The sequence below is a fragment of the Rattus norvegicus genome, chromosome 6, assembly GCF_021556685.1.
Source record: "Rattus norvegicus strain SHRSP/BbbUtx chromosome 6, alternate assembly SHRSP_T2T, whole genome shotgun sequence".
Lineage (NCBI taxonomy): Eukaryota > Metazoa > Chordata > Mammalia > Rodentia > Muridae > Rattus > Rattus norvegicus.
Genome location: NC_141539.1, coordinates 101,270,283 through 101,297,367, shown reverse-complemented (window position 1 = coordinate 101,297,367; position 27,085 = coordinate 101,270,283). Strand labels below are relative to the sequence as shown.

General features: G+C 43.1%; 1 protein-coding gene across 8 annotated transcripts in view; it reads left to right on the top strand.

Moving 5' to 3' along the window:
* The first annotated feature begins 4,294 nt into the window (after positions 1 to 4,294).
* Tex21 (testis expressed 21) overlaps positions 4,295 to 27,085 on the top strand; it is a 38,036-nt gene continuing 15,245 nt past the window's right edge. Inside the window, exons 1-5 of one of the 8 annotated variants that reach the window (XM_087552765.1) lie at positions 4,295 to 4,422; positions 5,735 to 6,085; positions 11,716 to 11,844; positions 20,712 to 20,968; positions 24,346 to 24,487. In XM_087552765.1, coding sequence (XP_087408891.1) covers positions 5,948 to 6,085; positions 11,716 to 11,844; positions 20,712 to 20,968; positions 24,346 to 24,487 — 666 coding nt within the window. In that variant the 5' untranslated portion in view covers positions 4,295 to 4,422; positions 5,735 to 5,947. 8 annotated transcript variants of the gene reach the window in all.

Sequence of the window (27,085 nt, the reverse complement as noted above, 5' to 3'; positions counted from 1 at the left end):
CATACATCAATTAAATATTTAATTTTAGAGATGAAACAATAGCTATGGTATTATTTATTCATTTTTCTGTGCTAGGGACAAAAGTCAAGATCTTGTACCTGCTGGGCAAATGTTACACCTACTGCTAAGTGACATCCCTAGTCCAAAGACATGTTATTTAAAAAAAAAAAAAAAACCTAGATGAGTCAGTAACTTTTCTGTGTTAGTAACTTTTCTGTTACTGTGGCAAAACACTAGGACCAAAGCAATTTATAGGAAGGTTTTATTCCAGGCTTATGGTTTCAGAGGGTCCATCACCATAGGAAGCATGGCAGCAGGCAGGCATGACAGCTAGAACAGCAGTTATGAACTCACATGTCAAAGCCCTAACAGGAAGCAGATAATGCACAGGGAAAGGCAAAAGGCTTTAAAAGCTCAGAGCCTTCTCCCAGTGACACACCTCCTTCAACAATGCCACACTTCCTAATCTTCCACTAACCAGGAAACAAAGTATCCAACCATTGAGCCTTTGGAGGACTTTCTCTTTCAATCCACTGCAGCCAGGCACAGTGGTGCCCTCTTTAGTCCCCGCACTTGGGAGACAGAAGCAGGTGGATCTCTGAGTTTAAGGCCAGCCTGATCCACAGAGCAAGTTTCAGGACACCCAGGGCTTCACATAGAGAAACCTTTTCTTGAAAAACAAAAAAGAAAACCAATACACACACACACACACACACACACACACACACACACACACACACACACACACTAGCTAAAAGGATAGGTGCTCATATCAGTAAGGGATGGGAAGATGATATTTTAATGATTTTTTTTGTCTGTTTATACGGGGGAAGATTGAAACTCACACAACACACGTGTTAAGCAAGCATATGATCACTGTTCCGCATCTCACTCTAAGTGCCAGCTTACAAGTGTGGTAAGAGATTTCTCTGGGCATCTGATGTGAGAGAAATCGGATTCAGCAAGGGGCTTGGAGTGTGTGAGAAAGAGCAAGGACTTGGCCTGAGCCTCTAGGCAGGCAGGATTGCCATTTTAACTGTTTTGGTGAAAGGATCATATTGGGGGATAAAACTCTCAAAAAGAATCGATTAAATTAAAATGTTCTTTGATGCCTCCTGGACATGGAGTCCCTAGAACATTTCAATGTTTACAATTCCTGGAGATGGGCAGGGGAGATAGCCCCATGGGTAAAAACACATGCCAGGCAAGCCTGACAACCTGAATTCCAACCCAGACCCAAAGTGAAGAGCAGGGTGCAGTAACCCAGTGTTCCTCCTGTGAGACTGAGGCAGAAACAAGAGAAGCACCTAGAAGCTGGACACCCAGAAACAATGGAAGTCTGCCTCAAAACAGGGTGGAAAGAAAACTGTCTCCTAAAAGTACACACACACAGACACAGACACACACACGTTTCTGGTCCTGTTGTCTGTTTGTCTGCCCATTAGAAGATAGTCCTTCTAATCAATAATTCATCCCAGTGTCTCCTTGAGCCCCCACAAGAGACCTTTTGCATGCATTTTTTTTAATTTGTTTACTTTTATCTTACATGCATGCATGGGTATTTCACTGCATGGATGTCTGTGTACAGTTTGCATGTCTGGTGCCCCAGGAGGCCAGAAGCGTTTGTCAGGTCCCATGGAACTGGAGTTTCTCAGATGGCCCAGAGTCATCCTATACACATGCTCCAAATGGAATCCAGGTCCTCAGGAAGAGGAGCCAATGTTCATAACCACTAAGCTGCCTCTCTATCCCTCTTCACACAACTCTTTAAAAAAAGAAAAAAGCATTTCAGGAGATGAGGAGCTAGAGGGAAGAAAGAGAAAAGAGTCTAAAATGAGAGGAAAACCCTACAGCCCGTTGCTGCCTTAGAAAGCAAACAAGGACGCACTTCATAGAGAGAAAGGCAAACCTGTGAGATCCTGAGGACAGGACAAGTGAGTACAGACGAAAATGGCCACTTTTCTGAGACTAGAAAGATGAAATATTTAAATGCTAATAATGGAAGTCGCTATTAATGTTGTATATTATTTTTGCACAGGTCCCATTTTTAATTTCATAAATCTATCAAAAATTTAAATGTACCATGGTGGCACATACCTTTTATCCCAGCTGTTGGAAGGCAGAGGCTGGGGGATCTCTGTGGGTTCAAGGCCATGGAGTTCTAGACACCCTTATGTATGTATGTATGTATGTATGTATGTATGTATGTATGTATGTATGTATATGTGTGTGTAAATTATATATATTATACATATTATATTATATATCTAAATGTGTCAGGATGACATGGTACATGACTACTATAAGATCAGTACTAGACCAGTACAAGGCTGGTCTAGACTAAATAGTTAGATTCTTTGTTTCTAAAAAAAATCTAAATGTATAATTACTTTGATTTTTCAGCTCTAAGAATTTATCCTACAGTGATATTAATCAGAATATTAATTTTAGTAGTAAACATAAAGTTTTCCAATATGACCTGTCTCTTTGTTAAAGAAATAGTAACTGGGGTTAGGGATTTGGCTCAGTGGAAGAGCGCTTGCCTTGTAAGTGCAAGGCCCTGGGTTCGGTCCCCAGCTCTGAAAAAAAGAAAAGAAAAGAAAAAAAAGAAATAGTAACTGGGTCGTGGTGGCACGTGCCTTTCTTCCCAATACTCAAAAGGTAGAGGCAGGTGGATCTCCATGAGTTTGAGGCCAGCCTGGTCTACATAGTGAGTTCTGGCACAGCTGAAGTTACATAGTGAAACTCTGTCTTAAACAGAAAGCAAACAGAAAAGAAAAATAAGAAATAGTGGATACAGGTATGTGGAATAAGAAATGTGAAGACAAGTGACGTGTGTGCCATCAGTCTCATTGTATGGTCTAGGCTGGCCTCAAATTCCCAGTCTGCAAGTACACATATATACCAGATCCCTGGGTTTGTTTGTTTGTTTGTTTGTTTGTTCTTGAGGCAAGTTCCCATGTAGCCCAGGCTAGTCGTGAACTTGTCATTGTGGTGGGATGGTTACCATTTCAATTCCAGCCCTCCTGTCTCTCCTGAGTGCTGGAGTGATACGCATGTTATACACCTATGCTGGTAGGATGACATCATCTTGTGCCACAGGGCAACGCAATTCTCTGCCAATTTAAAGAATAAAAAGACAGGGAAACTGGGGGTCTCAGCCCTCAGTCAAGTTTATTAATAGTGAAAGTGCAGGATCTTTATGCTCCTAGGAAATCCTCTACCACTGAGCTATACCCCAAACCTTAGAGAGTATTATTTTTAAGAATTTGTTTATTTACTTATCTTTGAGGATTTATTTATTATTTATTTCATATATATGAGTACACTGTAGCTGTCCTCAGACACACCAGAAGAGGGCATCAGATCCTATTACAAATAATTGTGAGCCACCATGTGGTTGCTGGGAACCTCTAGAAGAGCAGCCAGGGCTCTTAAGTGCTGAGCCATCTCTCCAGTCCTAAGAATTTTATAGAGGAAAAATTTGTTTATCTGCGTTGAATATGTATTATTCTCATCTTTGTGAGTCTTAATTTCTTTCTATTTGTTGTTGCTTCGAGACAGGATTTTTCCATGTAGCCCTAGTTGTCCTAGAACCTACTCTGAGGACCAGGCTGACCTCTAACTCAGAGATCTGGCTACCTCTGCTCCCCTTAAGTGCTGGGATTAAAGGCCTGTGCCACCACTGCCCGGCTGTTTCTGCTTAGTTTTTATTGTACATAACTAAATAAAGACATGGACAGTCATTTTCAGCCCTAAATTTATATCTGAACAGACCTTATAGATTCAAAAAGATTTATGCAAAGGCTCAGACCCTGGACTGAGGTCAGGCTATCAGCATTCTTTGCTATTTGAAGTGTATTCTTGGCTATTTTGGTATCAAGGATACACACACACACACACACACACACACACAAATACACACTAGGGACAAGCCTTCTCTGCTATAAACGTATTTAACATAACAAATCATCTTTCCTTAGAAATAGATGGAATCATCAATTCTATCCTCTTAGGAATCAGAAGTTTTATATAAATAGATATGATTACACACACACACACACACACATGTTGATAGTGTTCGTTCACTTGGATAGGCTCACTTTCTTAAACATTTTTGTTTGCTTCTTGCTTTTCTCTATTTCTTTTTTAATGTTCACTAATATTTGGTGAAAAGTACTATGTGCTTTTAGGCCCTTAGGAAAATAACTGCACTGTAACCGCCACGCTGAGCTGTCTCTGCCTTCCTTGCCGTCTGTGATGCGTTCACCTAGCAACGGTTTCCGAGGAGTGCAAACATTCTACTGGCAAATTGTACAGGATGCCCACTCACTAGGGGGTCTCCTGGGATTTGGGATTTTCTCTTGATCATATGATGGTAAAAGAAAAATTACGTTTTGTTCTTTCACTCATTGAACCATAGTAAGTTGTATTTTATGTGTAAGAAAGTAAGACATACAGAGAGTGTGGAGGTGGGATTTTCAGAGTTGTAAAACCTTAAAGCTATAACTTTAAACAACGTTAGATAGAACTCAGCTTCCATTTAAAAATATTTAGCTATATATGTGTTCATGTGTACTTACCATGGTGCACTATGGTGGTCAGAGGACAACTAGCAGGAGGTGTGTGTGACTCTGTGTGTGTGTGTGTGTGTGTGTGTGTGTGTGTGAAGGTCAGAGGACAACTTTCAGTTCTCTCCTAACAGGTGAGTCCCAGGGATCAAAACTCAGGTTTTAGTGGTGGTGGCAAGCAGTCTTAACTGGATGACCCTCTCATTGGCCTTCTTTCTTCTCTTAAACCTCCATAAAAGAAAGCTCTAAATAGTATTCAGGGCCTCTGATTACCCTTCCTTGAGAGGCCTGCTGCTCTAGTGTGTCCTGATCTGATCTGTGCTATTGCTCTGCTTAGAACAGTTTTCTTTGTGTGTGCTTACTTCGTGCTTTAAATAAGACACCAAGGACCTCGGAACCTGGGGCTTGGACAGACAGCTCAGTAATGAAGGACACTGGCTTCTCTAAGAGAAGACACATGGCTATTCACAACTACTTGTAACTCCAATTCCAGGAAATACAGTTCCCTCTTCTGATCACCAAGGGCTCAGGCACACACACACAAATAAACATATAAATAAAATAAATATTTAAAAAGAGAACCTGGAAACACCCCGCCCAGACCTGGACCTCCAGTAACAGTAGCACACTCAAGGACCTTGGTTTTGACCCTTCACACTGAAAGGAAAGTAACATGTGATTGCATTTATACTTTATTCTGGGGCATAAAGAGCTCTGTAAACTATAGTATGTACATTATCAATCTGCATTTGAATTTTTGTGGTCTGGTTGTTTCTTCTTTTGGTTCTTTTTTTTTTTTTTTTTTTTTTTTTTTTTTTTTTTTTTTTTTTTTCGGAGCTGGGGACCGAACCCAGGGCCTTGCGCTTCCTAGGCAAGCGCTCTACCACTGAGCTAAATCCCCAACCCCCGGTCTGGTTGTTTCTTAAGTGCTATAGTTAGCATTTATGACAGGTTGAAAATTTCTAAATGGGAGAAATTCACAGGTCATAAAGCTATGACTCATATATTAGCAAGGACTGACATATAAGTATGTGTGTTTATATATAATTATATGTATTTTTAATATATAATTAAATGCATGATATAATGTAAATAAAATATTTTAGAAAAAAGTATATTCGTGTATGTTTAATGACACTTCAACTATTTTACACTCTCTTTAGAAACTAGGTCCACATTGTCTCCACAAAACAAATTCATCAGGCAGCTCCTCCTGAGGGCTAAGCACTTGAGACACTCCTGGAACTTTCTGAAAGTCTTTGCTGTTGGCCCTGAGAGACCTCAACCTCTCTTCCTGAGCTCTATATAGAAACTTTCCTTAGAGACACCGTGGGTCACCACTGCTGGATCTGTTGTACACTTCCTGTGTCTCCAGCATGTCAAGGCCACTCCAGCCTGTAAGTCATTCGGATCCAGGGAGGCTTGCTAATAGCCAAACCCAAGAGGCCTGTGAGGCTAAGCCACCAGAAGCCAGACACCAGTCACCTCTGTCAACTCTGGAAAACGTCCGGGTGGTGAGTTGGACTCTGGGGTTTTGTCCTCATTTTCACAAGCAAGATATTGTTTGTGTATCATCGAGAGCTAATCTAAGAAAGGGAAAGTCCACCCTTGATTGCCTCTTTGCTGGTGTTCTTAGCACTTCTTTGCTAGAGGATGATAAAAAAGATAAATTCAGGGGTCTGTTGACAGAACTCAGCAGGTAAAGGTGTTCAATGCAGACACCTGAAGACCTGAGTTTGATTCCTGAGATCCGCAAGGCACGTGGAGAGAACCAAGTCCCAAAAGTTGTTCTCTCACCACCACGTGCAAGTTTGGGCACACACTCGGTCATACACACAAAAAACAATGTTAAAAAAGGGAGGGGGAGGGGCTGGAGAGATGGCTCAGCAGTTAAGAGCACTGACTGCTCTTCCAGAGGTCCTGAGTTCAATTCCCTGCAACCACATGGTGGCTCACAACCATCTGTAATGAGATCTGATGCCCTCTCCTGGTGTGTCTGAAGACAGCTACAGTGTACTTACATAAAGTACATAAATAAACCCCCCCCCCAAAAAAAAGGAAAGAAAGAAAAGAAAGAGGCTAAGTGATATCAGATTTCTTTTGCTTGCTCTTTGAGACATCATCTCACCCTTTAGCCCAGGTTAGCCTCACATTTATGTCTCCTCCTGCATCAGCCTCCAGAGTTCTAGGATTGCAGGTGCGAGCCGCCATACCTAGCTCTTTGATTTTTTTGAGACTGTATACATGACTGACCTGACGCTACATAGTCAGGAAAGCCTCGCACTTTAGATCCTCCTGCCTCAATTTCCCTAGTGCTAGGATTATACATAGGCCATCATACCAGTCCTCTTCCACTTACATTTTAAAATTTTTATCTTTTGGTCTATCTACCTACCCACCTACCTATTGTATGTGTGCTGAGATCAGAAAACAAACGGGGAGAATCAGATCTCTCCTTCAATAGTGGGTCCAAAAGCAGCACTCAGGTCTTCAGTACAAGCAGCAGGTGCTTTTACCTGCTGAGCCATCTGGTAAACCCGTCCACTACTGATTTCCCCAGAACAAGAAGACATGAAACATCTGGATCCAACAAGACCTCCAGTGAGTTTGGGTTTGCCCTTTTTTGGTGGTTGATTTACTAGTGCCCATTACTCCCAGTCAGGAAGAGAGCAGCCCAGCAGAGGGGCTCTGATCTTCCTATTCTGTAGATGAGGATAACCCACCAGGGAGCAGCTATGCTGATTTAGCAAGGCAGGTGGTTCAACTCCCTCTAGTGTACTATACTACTATGGGTTTAGACTTCTTTCAGGACCTTAATGGGGATTTTTCTGGAATTTAAATATCTTCTTGAGCAAAAGATGGCCCCTCCATTGACATTTTAAGAGCACCAGAAATATCTACCCAAGTCTTTATCTTATTATCACTAAAGCAGTGGTCCTCAACCTTCCTAATGTGCAGCCCTTTAATGCAGTTCCTCATGTGTGGTGACCCCAACCACGTTATTATTTTAGTTGCTACTTCATAGCTGTGGTTTTGTAACTGTTATAAATTGTAATGTAAACACTGATATTCAGGATATCAAGGTCATTCTTGGCTACAGATGGAGTTTGATGCAAGCCTGAGATACGAGAGACTGTTTCAAAAAAATATTTGGCCACATTTCTACAACCGTATTACATGCAGTCTGATTATTACATGCCACTTCAGCATGAGAACTCTGACTGCCGTGTGTGTGAGTGTGTGTGTGTTTGTGCATGTGTGTGTTTGTGTGTGTGCTTGTGTGTATGTGTGTGTTTGTGTGTGTGCTTGTGTGTGTGTGTTTGTGTGTGTGTGTTTTATTTTTTGCATGCCTTCCCCTTTTACTATTTGTGTAGAAGTTATACATGACATTATTTTCACAGCTCTAAAGCTTTTATTATTGTGATGGATTTGATCAAAACACATTTTATGCATGTATGAAATTCTCGAACAATAAAGTTTTATCATATTAACATACATACACATATATGTATATATACATATATATATACTTTTCATAGTTAACTCAAATCTTTATTAATTTGAATTCTTTAGTACTGAACTTTTGTAGTATTTTAACTTGTTTTTCTGTTCTTACTTTTATGTCCCTTTAGAAAAAGAAACTTCTGCAGGGCATGATGGCACACACCATTAATACCAGCACCTAGAAGGCAGAGGCAGGCAGATCTCTGAGTTCAAGGCTAACCTGGTCTATAAAGTGAGTTCCAGGACAGCCAAGGCTACACAGAGAAATCCTATCTCAAAAAAACAAAACAACCACCCCCTCCTAAAAAAAAAAGCCAGACAAACAAACAAACAAAACAAAACACACACACACAAAAAAAAAAAAAAACAGCCAACCAATCAACTAGCAGACTGACAAAACAGAAGAGCAACTTCTTGTGTCCGGGGTGGTGGAACCTTTAATCCTGAGGAGGCAGAAGCAGGCAGATCTCTGTGAGCTAAAGGTCAGCCTGATCTACAGAGTGAGTTTCAGGACAGCCAGGGCTACATAGTGAGACCATGTCTCTAAATAGATAAATGAATACCAAAAAAACTTAAAAAGAAAGAAAAACGACTGCGTGTATTAGTTGCTTTTCTGTGGCTATCCTAAAACACAACAACAGAAAGTAACTTATGAGTTTATTTCTGTTTACAGTTCCAGAGGGTAAGAGTCCGTCATGGGGGGCGGGTGAAAAATGGCAGCGAGCGAGCAGGCATGATGTTAGGAGCAGGAAGCTGACAGATCACATCTCAGCCACAAACGAGGAGCAGAGATCCAACTGTAAGTGACAAGAGGCTTTAAACTCACAAAGTCCTCACACAGTGATGTTCTTCCTCCACCACCTCCACCTCTCCATAACCTTCCCAAACAGCACCAACAAGTGTTCTGATGCTTGAACCTAATGGGGTTGGAGGAGCATTCCTTGTTCAAGCTCTCACACTGATTTTCATGTGTGTGTGTGTGTGTGTGTGTGTGTGTGTGTGTTGTATGTAATTATGTATGGGGTATGTAAACATGTACCTGTGAGTGTACAAGCCTGTGCTAGGCTAGAAGCCAGCAACCTCAGCATTCCTGTCTCTACCTCTGCTAGCCCTGGAGATAACCACTGAGCCATCTCTCTAGCCCAGCCTTTTCTTTCCTCCTCCTCCCCCTCTCCCCTCCCCCATCTCCCTCTCTGGCCCAGAATCTTTATTTTCTACCTAAGATACTACGACTTAGTGCTCACATCTTTACTATTCCCCCCCCCTCCTCCTCCTTCCCTCCTCTCCCCTCCTTTTCTTCCTTCCCCTCCCCCCCTCCTCCTTGTACTCCCTCTCTGCTTTTCCAGTACTACTCTCTGGTCCAGGTTGATCTCAGACTCATGTCAATCTTCCTCCTTTAGCCTCCCAAGTGCTGGGGTTACAGCTACCAGTCACAGCACCCAGCAAGTCTTCTCCCCATTTCTTCTTGTATTTCATACTTGATACGTTTGTTTTCTTTCTTTGCAGAGTCTGTTTTTAGAAGCTTTCTAAAGCAAGGACACATTGTATAGTAAACTTGGTTTGTTCCTATAAAATGTCTTTATTCTGTCCCTAATCTTAAAACATAAACTGGGCATGTATTCCAAGTACTTAGGATACAATTCGAGTCCAGCTTGCACTGTGTATCTAAACCCTGTCTTAAACAAACATAATTTAGCTCAGTATGATATACTAGATGACAGTTCTGGTGTCCCATTGAATTTTAAGAAATACTTATATTATGCACTACTATAAACTGAAAGTATGTTTCCAGCTAAGTGTGAACAATATGAACTGTCTGTGCTTTATCTGCCACTCCAACTGCCATGTGGGAGGCTGGAGAGATAGTTATATCGTAAACATGAGGACCTGAGATCAGTTTTTGGCATCCACAAGAAACCCACAGGCACAGTCAAATATGCCTGTAATGCTAGCACTGCAGAAACAGGCGCAGGTAGATTCCTAATAGAGGAGCAAAGAGCCAGTGAGAGAAAGACATCTCAAAAAGCAAGGTGGACAGCACTTAAGGAAACACACACACACTCACACACGCCACATACACACCTCCACATATCACACACACACACACACACACATACACACACACACATACACGTATACACACCAAGAAGAAAATCAGAAAAGGAGAATTTGAAAATGTGTGCCTTGAGGGGCTGTCTCATCCTTCTACCTCCTGAGGGCTTGGATCACAAGTATATGCCACCATGCCTGGTTTTCCAATAGCTCCCTTATTTTCCTTTTCTTTTTAGAAACTGCTTCCCCCCCCCCAAAGAAACAAGAAGAGTTTATTTTCTATTTAAGTATGTTTGTGGTTTGTGCATGTGAGTACCTCTTGGACTAGATTTACAGGTGGTTGTGAACCCCCCAACTCCGTTTTCTCTGGAAGAATAGCAAGGTGCTCTTAAGATCTCTGTAGCCCCTAGAAACTATCTTTCTCTTTCTTTTTAGGTTTATCTTATTTACATGATTGTTTTTGCTTTCTTTTTTTCCTTTTTTAAAAAGATTTATTTATTTCATGTATGTGAATACACTGTCGCTGTCTTCAGACACACCAGAAGAGGGCATCAGATCCCATTACAGATGGTTGTGAGCCACCATGTGGTTGCTGGGATTTGAACTCAGGACCTCTGGAAGAGCAGTCAGTGCTCTTAACCATTAAGCCATCTCCCCAGCCCCCTGATTTTGCTTTCATGCATGTATCTGCACCACGTGCCTGCCTGCTGCCCTGGGAGGTCAGAAGAGGACCTTTGATCCTCTGGAACTGGAGTGACAGATGGTTGTGAGTTGCTATGTGGGTGCTGGGCATTGAACCCAGTTCTTCTGCAAGAGTACCATGTGCTCTAAACTGTCGAGTCATCCCTCCAGAACCTACTTTTAAAATTCTTACTGTGCATACATTTGGGCGTACATGTATGTGTGGTGTATGTACACATATGTGCACATTTGTGTGCATGTGTGAATGTGCTTGTAGGTCAGAAGAGTGTGTCAGGTGTCCTCCACCCTGATCCCCTACTCTATTCCTCTGAGGAAGGATCACTCCTTGAACTTGGAACTTGTGGGGGGTTTTTTTGTTTTGTTTTGTTTTTCTGTCTAGACTGGCAGCCATCAAACCTCAGAAATCCTCCTGTCTCCACCCTGGCCTGCCCAGTGCAGTCTACAGGCCTACTCAAGGCCATGATTTGCTTTTTATAGGGTGCTGGAATCTGAACTCTTGACCTCATGCTTGCATTCTTAGCCATCCCTCCTGCCCACTCTACAGTTATTAGATTCACATGGAAATGTCTCCAGATATTTTATGTACGCTGTCTTGATTCCTATACTCTCAGGGATCACAGTGCACAATTCAGATGGGCTGCATTTGCTTCTCACTAGTGGAAACTGTTGACAGGCGAGCATTGGGTTTAGAAGAAGATAAAGCAGGTCAGCGTGATACTTGCTGTTTTCCTGGAAACAGTTTGGTTTGCTAAGACGGTATCTCAGAATAAACACCTTAAAGCTGAGTCCTGTTGGCAACTCCTTATTGTGAGTGTTTCTGTGGGTTTGTGGCTTTTGATCCACAAGGCACGCATTTAGTTAATTAACTGGCCGTTTCTCTCTATAGGCTTGCTTTGATCCTCCTCCTGAAGTGGTTCCGACCAGGAACCCAATCATACACAACAAAAAGGCAGCCGACCCCGTCCATTCCGACCTTGCCAGCTTGTGGGTGAAAAACAAGACTCTCTTAGCTGAGGTAATGAAAATGAAAGGGGGAATTATATCTTCTGAAAAGTTAGGAGAGAGAATTCTGCTCATGGCCCGAGGCGTTACCTTGGTTTTGCCCCGCCTCTCACTGAACTCCCTCCTCACGGTTTAGAGTCACGCCTGCTTTAACACTCCTACTTAGGATGGTGCCTCGTTCAGTGCTTTTGGAAATCAGAATATTGCTTACGGAACATCATGCTCAAAATGTATGACATAGGGGCTAGGGAGATGGCTCAGCAGTGAAGAGCATTGACTGTGCTTCCAGAGGACCCAGGTTCAGTTCCTAACACCCACATGGTAGCTCTCAGCTGTCTGTTACTCCTGTGCAGAGCATCTGACGCCCCATTCTGGTCTCTGCAGGCATCAGGCACACAGACATAGAAGCAGACAAAACACCCATATACACACAATTTTTAAAAAGTTAAAGTAAATAAAAAATTGTAGCATAATAAATAACTATAAGCATCTCTCTCTTTGTGTGTGTGTGTGTGTGATCAGCCTGCCCCTCTGCCTCCCTGTCCTATATACTTTTATGGAAAGGATGAGCTCATATTTCCAATACACCACCAGATAGCAAATATCCACTAATCTTACTTAATACTTGCTAATATCTGAGTGCATCGCACAATCCACATTTGTGGGAAGAGCCTTGACTTTTACTCCCGGTGATGAAGCCTGGGGAGAGCTTGTAGGGATTCTCTAATTGAGCCTAGCTCAAAGCCTCAGGATTTGTTGGCTGTGACAGCCTTCTCAAAAGCATGGCGGGAGGCTCACTGGTCTTTGTTATTGTGAAGGGCGGTACACTGTAGCTGCTCATGTCTGCTCTGCCTCTCTACGGTTACTTTCAAGTAGAATTCTCAAAATGCTTATCAAGGCCACCCCTGGGTAAGCAGCTCTCCCTGTGGCTGCCTAAGGCCACTATAGCAAAGTATTTGACTGGGTGCTTAAACAGCAGTGTTTCTAGAGCAACTAGAAATACATGACAAGGTGTCAGCAGGGGTGGTTCCTCTTGAGATGTTTCTTCTTGGGTTGTAGATGGTGATCTTCTCCTAGAGTCCCCCTGCCCCAGTATCTGTGTTCAAGCTCCCTCACTCCTCCTCCTCTCCCTTCACCTCCTTCCTTTCTGAAGATGCCGAGGCATCTACCTAGCAAGGTAAACTGACAGCTTAAGTTTGATCTCCAGAATCCATGTGAATTAATTTAGTCACGTCTTCGTTGCTGTGATAAAATGCCGTGACCAAACGCTACTTAAGAATTTATTTTGGTTTACAGTTCTAGGGGCCTAAACGTTCATAGTGACAGGGAAGACGTTGTGGCAGGAGCAGGAGGCTGAGATCACACCTCAACAGTATATGGGACTCAGACATCACACTGGAAGTGGGGTAAAGCGGTGAACTCTCAAAGCCTGCCTGCAGCGACACACTTCCTCCAGCAAGGCTCTACCACCTAAAGGTTCCATAACCTCCCCCAAACAACACTGCTAATGGGGCAAGTGTTCCCATACAGGAGCCTTAGGGGACATTTCTCATTCAAACCGCAGTACTGTGTAAAGGTGGAGAGGAAAGACTTCACAGAGTTGCCCTCTGACCTCTACATAAACATATACCATGCATATGTGCACAGGCACACACACATGATAGCAGCAATGACAACAATAATATTTAAAACAAAGTGCAGAGCGTGTGAGGTGAGAAAGGCAGCTAACATTGACCTCTAGCTTCTGTGGTACACACACTTGGGCATATGCCATCACATACACGGGATCATGGAACACATGCACATGTACAATACACACCCACAAACTGAAACAGAGTCGAATATATGTTATCCTAGTTCGCTTTCTATTGCTGTGATAAACGCTATGGCCGAGACCAACTTGGGGAGGAAAGGGTTTGTTTCAGTTTAGAGATCACAAGTATCGAAGGCAAGTATTGAAGGAGAGACCATGGAGGAATGCTGCTTACTGACTTGTTCTCCATGACTTGCTAGGCCTGCTTTCTTATACAGGAGTGGCACTGCCAGCAGTAAGCTGGGCCTTCCCACACCAATTATTCATCAAGAAAACGCTCCTCCCCTACTTGTCTACAGGCAATCGAATGGAGGCGATTTCTCAGTTGAGGTTCCCTCTTTCCAGGTGACCCTAGTTTGTGTTCAGTTGACCAAAAAACTAACCAGCACATCAGGTTCTTATTATAATTAATAACACGGCAAATGGATTTTCAGGACTGAGGTTAATAAAATATAACCCATTTGTCATGTTTGATAAGGAGCCAGGAAGTAGGTTTCCTGTCTGAGAGATCAGATTTCCTATGGTATAGGGACAGAGTCCTCTTTTGTTCTTGATGTGAAGTGACTAAAGCCAACACAGGCTTGGGATGAGGAGAGAAGGAGCAGAGAGACGAGGGGAGGGGGGGGGCAGGGATGCTTGTAGGAAGAAACACTAGTAAATATCACAGTTCTGCCTGCAGGATCCAGGCCTACTCCTCTCCACCCACCAGGCCGTGGCACAGACTGTGGTGACATGGAGACAACGTGTAGTGTCTATCAGTCTTCTTGCCTACAGTATGTCTCAGTGGTCATACTTGAAAAGTCTGTGGTTCTGTTAAGTTGGATGCAATTGGTAGTAGTAGTAGTAGTAATAGGATGTTTGGTGTGTGTATTCACCCACTGGTATATGTAAGACAAACACTCTACCAACCGAACTGTAGTCAGGGTCTGTGCCCTTTTGTTTGTTTAAGGCTCTCAGTATGTAGCTCAAGCTGGCCTTGAACTTGGAATCCTCCTACTTCAGTTCCTGAGTGCTGGAGAGAGTCACTTCATGACGGTGGGTCTTGGAGCTGATGCTTAGGCTGTTGACAGTGCCCTTATCCGCAAAGCCATCTTTCTGACCCTTAAGAAGCTTTTAAGCCATGAGAAAGGTTCCAGGTGCCTTGCCTAATGGAAATATGGAAATTATTTTCAAGAATTTCCAAGATTTTCTTTGATTCCTTGTTTTGAGATGGAGTCTCACTGTGTCACCCTGGCTAGCCTTAAACTCCTGCATTCAATTGAGTCGCCCTCTAGGATCCCGAGTAGCTCAGGCTACAGCCATATACCATAGTGCCCAGATTACTACTCTAGCACACCTGGCCTTCAAAGTAGTTTTTTTTTTTTTTTTTTTTTTTTTGGTTCTTTTTTTCGGAGCTGGGGACCGAACCCAGGGCCTTGCGCTTCCTAGGCAAGCGCTCTACCACTGAGCTAAATCCCCAACCCCTCAAAGTAGTTTTTAAAGCTACTCTGTGTACATATAAACATCTAAAAGGTTCTTATCATTTTGACATGGTTTTGAACACTATATACATTTTAAAAACATTCCAACCAGGCAAGCCCAGTGTTCAGGAAGCTCTGGGAGGAGGATTACCTCAGAGGCCAGCCTGGTCTACACAGGACCTAGGGATAACTCAACAGTGAGGTGCATGTTTAGCAATGCACACATCTCTGGGTTTGCCGTCCAATCACACCTCCTCCCCCAAGAAGTATTCCATAGTTCCTACTGTGCATTTTCTAATTTAATAAAAGTTACAAAGTCAAAGTCAGAGAAGTGGTTCAGTGAGTAAAAGTCTGTTGCCAAGACTGACAACCCGAGTTTTGTCTCCAGGACACACATGGTGGAAAGAGAGAACTAATTCCTGCAGGTTGTCCTCTGACCTCTGCATGTGGGCTGTAGCATGTATCTCCCAAACACACATACACATGCCCGCGAGCGCGTACACATGGTTCTGTTTTCTTCCTTTGCGGGGGACTGCTACACACCAGCACACAGATGGGGAAGGATCAGAACGGGTGTGTTAGCAGGATCCAGTTCTGGCTGTGAGTGCTGGAGGGAGAAGGCCTTCTCAGAGTACTTTAGTGTTCCTGTGTTCTTAGATGCTATTCAATGAAGCAGCTTTTAAAAACAAAGTTCAACAAACAGCTTATGTTCATACACGTTATTTAGGGTGAATCAAGGGATGTACACATACACATACAAATATACACACACATACACACATACATATACATATACACATAGAAAATACATATACACATGGAAAGTGAGAAGGGGGTTCTCCGTAGGGTGAAGTTTCACTGGTTGAGGTTTAAGGTTCTGGGGGCCCCTCATTTGCATGGAGAGGCATTCTAGGAAGTTGAACTTGTAATTTTGCCAAAGATTACATGACACTGCTCAGGTAAAAGGATTGGGCTTCCCAGATCAGGCAGAGAAGAGGAAGCCTCAAAAGAAAGGGAGTCCTCCATTTTGCACCAAGCTAAAAAAGCTGAAAAGCTGTCCTGACATGGTAGATTACAACCTTAGTATCGAGGTACAACACACACACACACACACACACACACACACACACACACACACACACACCACTACCACCACACAAATAAAAATAATTTAAAAAATAAAGAAGTTCAAGCCAGGCATAGTTACACACTCCTAGAGAGCCTAGTACTCAGAAGCCTAAGTAAATAAGATATGAGGTTAAGATCAGCCTGGGTTGCCTAATGCGACCTTGCCTCAAAAAATAAAAATTTAGTGACAGTTATTAATACACAGTATCCTCATGTTCATGTTATAAAAGGAAGTTTAGTGATTGCAGCAAGATACCTGAGCCCCAGCATGAGTCATTTCTTGCTTCCCAGGCAACCTACCATTTAGTCCCACAGGGACACAATTGTCTTGATCAGGTACTTTTCCTCTTCACAGTGTGCGTTTCAATTTTTTTGTTATATTTAAACTTATCTCTTTGTGTAACATACAAAAATAATTGCAATGTGTTTCTGCCCTAAATGGAGGAACAGGTGCACGAGAGCTATATTTGGGTGAGGCAGGATACAGAGAGGATAACTATGAGCCTGTTCAGTTGGTGGTTGTGGACTAGTTTAGGAAATACGGTATTAAGATAAAACTCTTGTATAGGCGGGCTGCAGGAATCATGAGTTAAGAAGTCATGGGTAACATATAAAGTTGAATATTGTAAGTCAAATACAAATTCAGTGTGTTTTAACATTTTTTTCTTTATCTGTATGGGTGTTTGACATGGTTGAAAGAGGATGTCAGCTCCTCTGGAACTGCAGTTACAGAGAGACCACCATGTGGGTGCTGGGTGCTAGAAATAGAACCTGGGTCTTCCAAGATTAGTGGTGCTTTTATTTATTTTTAAGATTTATTTTATATATAATATATATACACATGTATAAAAACCATATATATATATACACATGTATATACATATATATGTATATATACTGTATATTACACACATGTATATACACACATATACAGTATGTATACAGTATACATACATATACATACAGTATACACACACACTCACACACACAATAGCTGTCTTCAGATGCACTAGAAAAGTGTTGGGGTTCAGCCTTTACACAGGATCAGAGTTCTCAGCTGGAAGCAGGGATATCTGGAAGGCGTTTAATAAATAGACAGAGACAACTTTTTGGGTACAAACTGACAGGCAATTTTTCAAGGTTTAAAGTTCCACATCTCACCCCCACCCCCCACTGGCTCGCAGCTTGAAGTTTCACACACTGTATTCTCCTGTGCACTCTGCTTTTCTCCTGTGTGCTTTTCTTTTCTCAAACTCCCACACTCCTACACACCTCTATTTGTCCCCCTTTCACTCTCACACCCACTCTTCATACACACCTCACACACATCTCTCACACACCACATGTACTCTCCTTTCACTCACACACACTCTCCTCATCATCTCTCCACTCACTCCACACCCTTCTCGTGCACACCTCATGTGCACACCTCATGTGCACCTCACTCTCTCCCCCACTCGTTCACTTGCTCTCTTGCCCCAGTCTTTTACTGATACTCCAAAAAGCAGGTAGGAAAAAAGAAGACGCTGGGTTGGGGATTAAGGCCCTGGGTTCGGCCCCCAGTTCCGAAAAAAAGAAAAAAAAAAAAAAAAAAGAAAGAAAGACTCTGCCAAATCAAATTCAAAAGAATAACCACATCCCAAAAGAATCAAGAATTACAATTGTTCCCCAAAGTTTCAAACTTCCCCTATTCCCAGGCCTGTGACAAAAATAATAATTGCAAACTTATCATTATTTAAACTTTAACTTTTGACATATTATACTTCAGAGCTCAGAGCTCCGAGGTCAGCTACTTGCATTTTCCTGTGAAGCTCTATGATAAATGACATGGGCGAAGCTGCCAGGCAGTGGCCAAAAAGAATAAAGTTAATCAAGCTATCTACTCTGCACATTGCACACAATGACTCTCCTCAGAGTCCTAGTGTTTTGACTTAGTTTTACGAGTATAAGATTTTAGGTATTCTATTCTTGCTTATCCAGGAACCACTCTCAAATGTTGTGCAAAACTTATTTCATAACTTCTATAGCTCTTTTCTTTCTTGGGGTCCCAATGTTTCTGTTTCATTTTCTAATAATTTCTTCAAATTTTCTTTGCAAGTCAAGCATTAATCTGGAACTACCATTGTGCAGTTATTACATTGTTTCCAAGATGAGAACACATAGCATGCACCTGGGCCATTAGAACTGTGCTGTGCTGTGCCCTATGCCTCAATTTTTTATTGTTTAAGAATCATTACATCAGGGTTGGGGATTTAGCTCAGTGGTAGAGCGCTTGCCTAGCAAGCGCAAGGCCCTGGGTTCGGTCCCCAGCTCCGAAAAAGAAAAGAAAAAGAAAAAAAAGAAAAAAAATCTGCAAGAATCATTACATCAAGGAACATCTAGTTTCACAGAATCCACCAGAGCAGGAGGAGAAAGAACTAGGGAAGTCAGATATAAGAGAATCATTATGCATACCAACCAGGCCAACTGAAAAGCAGTCATGCACAAATGAAATGTATACAGCCGTTGTCCAGAGCTAAGGTGAGGAGAAATGGGAACAACTGTTTTTTACAGAGAGCTGCCGTGGGCTACTGAGATGTCTCCATCCCTGCCTGCTGCGGGCAGTCCCTGTCATGGTATGTCCCCAGCAGAAGAGGGCATCAGATCCCATTACAGATGGGTTGCTGGGAATTGAACTCAGGATCTCTGGAAGGGCAGCCAGTGCTCTTAACTGCTGAGTCATCCCTCCAGCCCCTAATGGGTGCTTTTAACCTGTGCAGGAGGACTTCTCAGGTGGCTGTGTGCGCACTATGGAACCATGCTGACTATTCCAACAATCTGAAACCTCAATGTTTATTAGGTACAGCACCGGGGAGTGGGGGGGTGGGGGAGGATTAGCAGGTTTCCAAATCAGTACCTGCAGAGGAGCCAGCTCTCAGGTAGTAAACATCCAGAAAGACAAAGCTGCAGTAGCTGCATAAAACATGCTTGCCCAACTCTGACCAGCCAGGACTGGTTATCCAAGGTCACAGGAGTGTAAGCCAGCAGCTATTTACCAGAGCCATGGCCTGACCCTAGGAGAGGGGAGAGATGCCCGTGGAGTCAGCCTGGTGTCTAACGCCACTAAGACTGTGCTGTGACTGTCTTCTGGGTTCTCTGTGATTCTGGGCTCTGGGGGGATGGGGAGTTGGGAGGTGAGGTGAGCTTCTTAGCCCATGGAGGACTAGTGAGCAGCATGTACCATCTCTGTCTGGCTGATGCATCTCAGAGAAAGAGCCCTGAAAACAGGCAGGTAGATTCATCCTAGACGTTTGAACCACTGAAATCAAGCACAGAAAGAATGTTTGAAGACAAAGTGCAGTACACCTGGGTTTCAACCCCCGAGAGCTGGAGACTGATGTGTTAAAAGTTGTTCAACAATTTCAGTTCTAAGCACAGGCTTAAAACTGTCACTGTGGCTATATTTATTGTTTATTATTATTAATAATAATATAATTATATAATAACAACTATAATGATAATAACAATTATTCTTATTCTTATTCTTATTCTTATTATTATTATTATTATTATTATTATTGACAGGCTTTCACTATATGGCCTTAAGCACCCTTATTTTCCTTCAGGTTCGAACCACCACACCGCACTGGTCTCCTCCTTCACTGCCCTATGCTGTTCTTAGGCTTTCTTTTCTTCCAGGAAGCCATCTTTCTTGCTTCTCTTTATAACTTTATGGTCTTTTCTCCCCTTTATCTGTCTTTTAAAATATCTTTCAGTTTTATTTTATCTGTGTGTGTGTGTGTGTGTGTGTGTGTGTGTGTGTGTTCCCCCTGGAAATGGAGTTGGAGATGGTTGTGAGGTACCATGTGGGTGTTTGGAATTGAACCTGGGTTCTCCAGAAGTACAACCAGTTCTTTTAACTGCCAAGCCATCTCTCTCCTTTAGTTCACAGCTAGCCCCCCAACTTTTGTTTGAGATAGTCTCTTTACGTGGCCCTGGTTGTCCTGGAACTTGGTCTGTAGACCAGACTGGCCTATGACTTCACAGAGATCCTCCTGCCTCTGCCTCCCCAGGGCTGGGATTCAAAGCCTGTGCCACGATGCCCAGCCACGGTTAGTCATAAATCTTCCTCTGGGTTCTCCCCCTTTTATTTTTCCCACCAGCACAAATGAGATCAGGAACTGAGACAGACCTGTGAACATTGCCACACACCAGAGAGCAAGACATCTAAGGCTATAGCATCGCTCCTTTTGGGTGGAAATTCCCAAATCCACTATTCCTGTAATTTAGTTTTAATGTTGGTAAACTGTTTATTTCAAACTTACTGTGCCACCATGTTTTATCTTAAATGGCTTTTAAACATTAAGATACACTGTTAAGGAATAGCCTGGAAAGGCTTTGTTTTACTCTCTAGCAAGATGAACTCATATTCGCAGTGACCTAACACCATGACAGTTAAAGCAAGAAGTTAAGTATTATTTTCTTTTCCCTACTCCTTAGCTGAGAAATCTTCAAAACAAGCTCTACATGAAAGAAACGTCTTTGCACGAGATGAAGACAGAGTTAGAGAGTTACAAAGAAACTAATGCCCAGCAGGCACTACAGATAATGTCCCTGAGAGATGACGTCAAGAACCTTCAAGACCTTATTGACTCTCTAATGAAGGTTAAGATGTTGAAAAACACAGAATCTCAGAGTTTCGGAAGACATAACTGGGATCTAACTGAGCGAGTTATAGACCTAGAGAACTGTCTAAGGTAGGGATATCTATATCTATATCTATATCTATATCTATATCTATATCTATATCTATATCTATATCTATATCTATATCTATATCTATATCTATATCTATCTATCTATCTATGTATATGTATATTGTTTGTCATATGTGTTCAAATTGTATATAAAGCTCATGTTCCTGATCAGATAATTTAATAGAATCTCATTACATACCTGATACTTTGGGAGTGAGCTGATTAGTTTTGTTTTTTTAATTTTTGTTTTCTGTCAACTTGATTCAAGCGAGGATAGTCTGGGAAGAGGGACCCTCAATTGAGAAAATCCCTTCTTAAGCCTGTACTGTAAGCACATCTCTCGGGGGATTTTCTTGATTAATGATTGATATGGGAGGGTATAGGGTCTCGAGTTATATAAAAAAGCAGCTGAGCAAGCCATGGGGAGCAAGCCAGTAAGCAGCATGCTTCCACGGCCTCCGTTTCTGTCTCCAGGTTCCTATCTAGGATTCTTGCCCTGACTCACCTCAGTGAAAAAATGTGACCTATAAGCTCAAGAAACCTTCTCCTCCCCAGGTTAGCTTTCGTCAGGGTCTCATCACAGCAGCAGAAACCAAACTAAGACAGGAGGTGAGGGGTGTCTCTGTTGGTAAAGTGTTTGTCTTGGCAGCATGAGGACCTGAGTTTACTCCCCTGCACCAACTCAAACTATTGAGTGTGGCAGTGTGTGTGTGTAAGTGTCCAGCACAGTGATGCTGAGCCTGATGGATTCCTGAGGGCCTTAATGGCTGGCCCCCAAACCTGACCTTGTTCATGATCCTTGTATCTCAGTGAGAGAGCCTGTCTCAACAAAAAGAGACGGAGGGCTCTTGAAGAATGCTATTGTGGGTTGACCTCTGTGTGTACCTGCACACCCACCCACCCACCCACCCACATGCTTTCCTAAGCAGTATACTAGCCACCTTGAAGCAGATACATGCTAGTGGTTGGCCAACCATCAGCACCGTCTAGTTTTAGAACACCTCCATCACCTCCGATGGAGATTCCACACCCATAGAAGCTATGCTTCTCCACCACTGGCCCTCCATCTCCACAGATGCTCCAATTCCAGACATTCAATGTGAGTATAACCATAAAACAGGTGACCTCTTGATTTTTTTTTACTTTCCCTTACCACTGAAAGGACAATATAAACCCCATTTGTCTCCATTTTGAGGACCAGGTCTGATTTCAAAAAAGGCCATAATGTACCAGCTTCAGGAATAGACCATAAGTCTCAGAAACTAGGTTATGCTCCTTGGGATTATGCAGACTATAAAAGCCAGAACCAGGTCATAAAACCCTCTCCCAAAGAACACCCTGGGATAACCACAAAAATGGGGAAATATCTCAGAATGGGCCGTCTGTGCTGGGCAGCCCTATTTCATTCTATGGTTGAACGTTCATGATATAGGAATGGAGCCCACTGATCACCTGTGACCCCCCCCCCAGCACCCACCAATGAAATTGTAGATTACTTAATCCTTCTAGAAAGTTCCTCCAGTTCCCTATTAGAAGACCTTCATACCTTTATCTGGGGTCCCCATTTTAAAGAATGGTTGGCCATGCTGGTGGTTTCTGCAGAATAAACACTCTGGTTTTGCACACTATCTGAGTCTGGGGTCTTCCTTCAGCCATTTTTGGACCCCTACACCACAATGTTCTCAGGGTCCCCTGGATTGCAGCATTAATTAGTGCCTTAGCTCCTCTTACATTGAACTTGGGCATCACATGCTGTTTAGCCATTTATTTTTTGAAGGACATGGGTTAGCTCTAGGGGTCTTTCTGCTTTATGACTTATCCTGCTATAAACATCCTTGTACAGACATCGACATCATTCTCCCCTCAGGTATTATGAGGCTATAAAGCAACTGTTTGATATTTTTAATGTTACTTGTTTTGTTTATTTGTGTCAAGATGGAGATCTCATTATAGTTCAGGTTGGCCTCAAATTCTCTGTCTCCTGGAATTTGGATTTGCACTGCAATCCTCCTACCTCCCACACGCTGGGATTACATGTATCCACACCGAGCTTCTTTGAAGTTATTTTTAAGGCATTTCCAGACGGCTTTCCAACAGCAGCAGCTGCACCTTTTACATTAGGGTCACAGTGTACACATATTCTTACTACGATGAGGAAGGTGGGTCCCCTGAAGCCAGAGTTATAGGTGGTTGTGAGCCATCTAATACGGGTGCTGGAAACTGGACCCAGTCCTCTGCAAGAGCATTAAATACAGCCATTGAGCTCCCTCTCAAACTCTCTGGTCTTCTCCCCATTTCACCTAGGGTCTCACTACGTAGCCTTGGAAGTTGCTATGTAGACCAAGCTGGCCTTGAAGTCAACAGAGGTCCATCAGCCCATCTTTCGGCAGTTTAAAATATTGAACTCATTGGTTTTTTTTTGTCAACTTGCCATAAACCTACATGTTTCTGGGAAGAGGGAACCTTAACTGAGAAAATACCTCCATCAGATGGGCCTCCAGGCAAGTCTGTGAAGCATTTTCTTAATCGATGATTGATGTGGGAGGGCCCAGCTCATTGTGTCACACCCCTAGGCCACTGGTCCTGGGGTATATAAGAGAGCAAACTGAGCCAGCCAGGAGAGCAAGCCAGTAAGCAGCACCCCTCCAGGGCCTCTGCTCCAGGCGCTGCTTCTAGGCTCCTGCCTCGAGCTCCTCCCTACCTTGCCTTGATGACACCTCTGACGCGGAAATGTCAGCCGGAAAAGCCTTTCTCCCCATTCGCTTTGGTTGTAGCCTTTGTCACAGCAATGGAAGGGAAATGAGAGATGCTCTCTTCTGACATTTATTATTTCTGTAGGAAAGGGAGCCAACTGCCTTCCTCTTCCTTGAAGCTAACTTGTGCCTCTCTTGCTGTTTTTTAATTGGCAGTGGCTTAACCGTGATGTGGCTGTATATTTAGGCTGTTTCAGAGTTGCAAACCTTCTTGGATTTACAAATAATGTCTTTGATTTTTATTAGAAATCTAGGGTTATTTTTCTTACTGTTTCTGTTTCATCCTGTCTCTTGACTTACAGTGCTGCTGAACGTATAGATTTGTTAGATTTTTTTTTTACTTGATTCACTTATTTAATGTATTTTAGATGTGAAATTAAAAAAAAAAAAACAGTAGAGCTGGCGTGGACGGTGCACATCTTTGATCCCAGTACTTGGGAGACAAAGGTAGACAGATCTTTTTGAGTTTGCCCCTCCTACCCCACCCCCCCAATCTACAAAATAAGTTTAATGGCAGAAGGGGATGTTACACAGAGAAACTTTGTCTCAAAAAATTATTTTAGTCATATTGAAAATTGTCTGAGCTGGTTTCATTGCTTCGTTGACCACTGCTGTCCTACCCAGGGAGCACCTGACGGGAAGAGAGCCCGCATGGAGAAAGGCGGAGCTTCTGGAGAAAAGGCGGTCCTGCCCCTGCAGATTCTCTCCTCACATGAACCTGAAAGGACTGGAAGATTCCTTGGATATTTTCCCTGTGAAGGTGAGGGTAAGTTTTGACTATTTCCCCGGGAGAAAAGGGTTAGTATTTAGTAGGGTGCCAATCCTCTTGTGAATGGAAGATCCAAAGAAGCATGGTGGACCAGATGCCATTGGGGCTGCCAGGAGAACGGCAAGGTCTCTGATTTTACAGAAGATTTGGAGGTGAGGAATGGGCCATGAGCTACGGGGAGGGATGATGAGGAAGTGAGAGGTTGGAGTTGTCCGTTTCTGGTTCAGATTGGCTGCTGAGTACACCGGGCTCCTTTCTGTCTCTGGATACAGACTGGGTGAGTCATCAACTCTGGTCTTGACATCTAGCTCTATGGATCTTCCAGAAGGAAGTGCTCTGAAAAGAGAAGGGGAGGAGGCAGACCACTGGCAAGGGAGCTATGAAAGTTTATTGTGAGCTCCTCACACCATCACAAGTTATTATGTAAAACAAGGACCTATGTGACTCAGTTAATGTGGGAGATCCCATTGGGGAACAAAACAAAACAAGGGCTGAAGAGATGGTCCAACAGTTAAGAATGCTTGCTATGCAAGCATGGGAACCAGGGTAAGGATCCTAACATCCATGTAACAAGCAAGGCATGGTCAGGCACACACACATACAGCACACCACACACACACACCACACATACACATGCACACCACACCACACACACACACCACACACATACCACACACAGACATACACACCACACCACACACACACACACACACACACACACACACACCACACAGACATACACACCATACCACACACACACACATACATACACACCACACACCACACACACACACTCACACCATACACACACACACACATCACACATACACATCACACCACACACACACATACATACACACCACACAACACACACACACACTCACACCATACACACACACCACACACAGACATACACACCACACCACACACACACACACTCACACCATACACACACACCACACACAGACATACACACCACACCACACACACACACACACACCACACACAGAAACACACACCCACCACACACCCACCACACACACACCACACATACATCACACACACACAAACACACACACCTCACACACACAAACACACACACACACCATACACACACCACACACACACAGAAACACACACATACCACACACACACACATACATATCACACACACACATCCACCACACACATCACACACACACACCATACACACACACACCACACATACCATACACACACACCACACACACACACACACACACACACACACACCAACTACTTTCAGTGTAATTCCAAGTTTTGTTTGCATCTCGAGATTTTAACACTTTCCCCCACCCTTTGAACTTCTGCTACAAATCTCTCCTTAAAAAAAGAGATTCTCTAAGAGCTGGAATCTAAGCAGGTCTGGCAGTTTGTCCCTGCTCCTTCCCCCTCTAGGTTTTTAGTGATATAAACTCATCATTACCTCCATTATTATTCTTAACTTTTTATAATCTCTCAGCATCACCCAGCAACAGCTACAGCAACAAAATCCACTGAACTTGCTGACTCAGTGAGGTGGACTCCTCCCGTGGGAGGAGCTTAGCAGGGCCAGCTGGGGGTCTCAGCTGGTTGTAAAGTCTGGTCACCATTGTTCAATCCCCAGACCTAATGGTGGAAGGAGAAGATTAACTCCCAAAAGTTGTCCTCTGATCTCAATCCTCACGCCGTGACACATGTGCTGTCTACATCCACCCACACATCAATCATTACATGTGCCACAACAAAAAAATGTTTTAATTAAGAAATATCAGCGTTCTCTTTTACTCTTGTCATCTTTGCAACAGAAATAGGCCGGGAGGAAGAGATGTGACTTCTTTGACTTACATTATCAAGGTTGTTACATTTGTTAAGCATTGATTTTTGTTTTTAAGATTTATTTATTTATCATATATAAGTACACTGTGGCTGTCTTCAGACACACCAGAAGAGGGCATCAGATCTCTTTACAGATGGTTGTGAGCCACCATGTGGTTGCTGGGAATTGAACTCAGGACCTCTGGAAGAGCAGTCAGTGCTCTTAACTGCTGAGCCATCTCTCCAGCTCCATTCTTTTTTTTTCTTGTTGATGTGTTTATAAAAAGATAAAGAAAGAGGGGATACGTTCTATGAAGGTATGGTGAGGTGTGGGGGAAGGGGGTGCCTCTACAGGGGCCCATGCTGAGGCATCCCTTCTCCCTGAGGGACCAGCCAAGGGGGTATAGTATAGAATAGAGTTTATTCAAGGCATGGGGTGGGGAATTAAGAGGTTAGTAGGGGTAGAGAAAGAGAGAGAGAGAGAGAGAGAGAGAGAGAGAGAGAGAGAGAGAGAGAGAGAGAGAGAGAGAGAGAGAGAGAAGTAGAGCAGGACATGAGCATATGGAGAAAGAGGGGACAGGAAGGGAAGAGCAAGAGAGAGAGGAGTAAGAGAGAGTGAGGAGAAGGAACAAGCAGCCCCTTTTATAACAGCCGGCATACCTGGCTGTTGCCAGGTGACTGTGGGGCGGAGCTTAGACAGAATGTGAACACTTGTAGTATTGGGGATTGAATTTAGGGCCTCCACTGAGCTACAGTTTC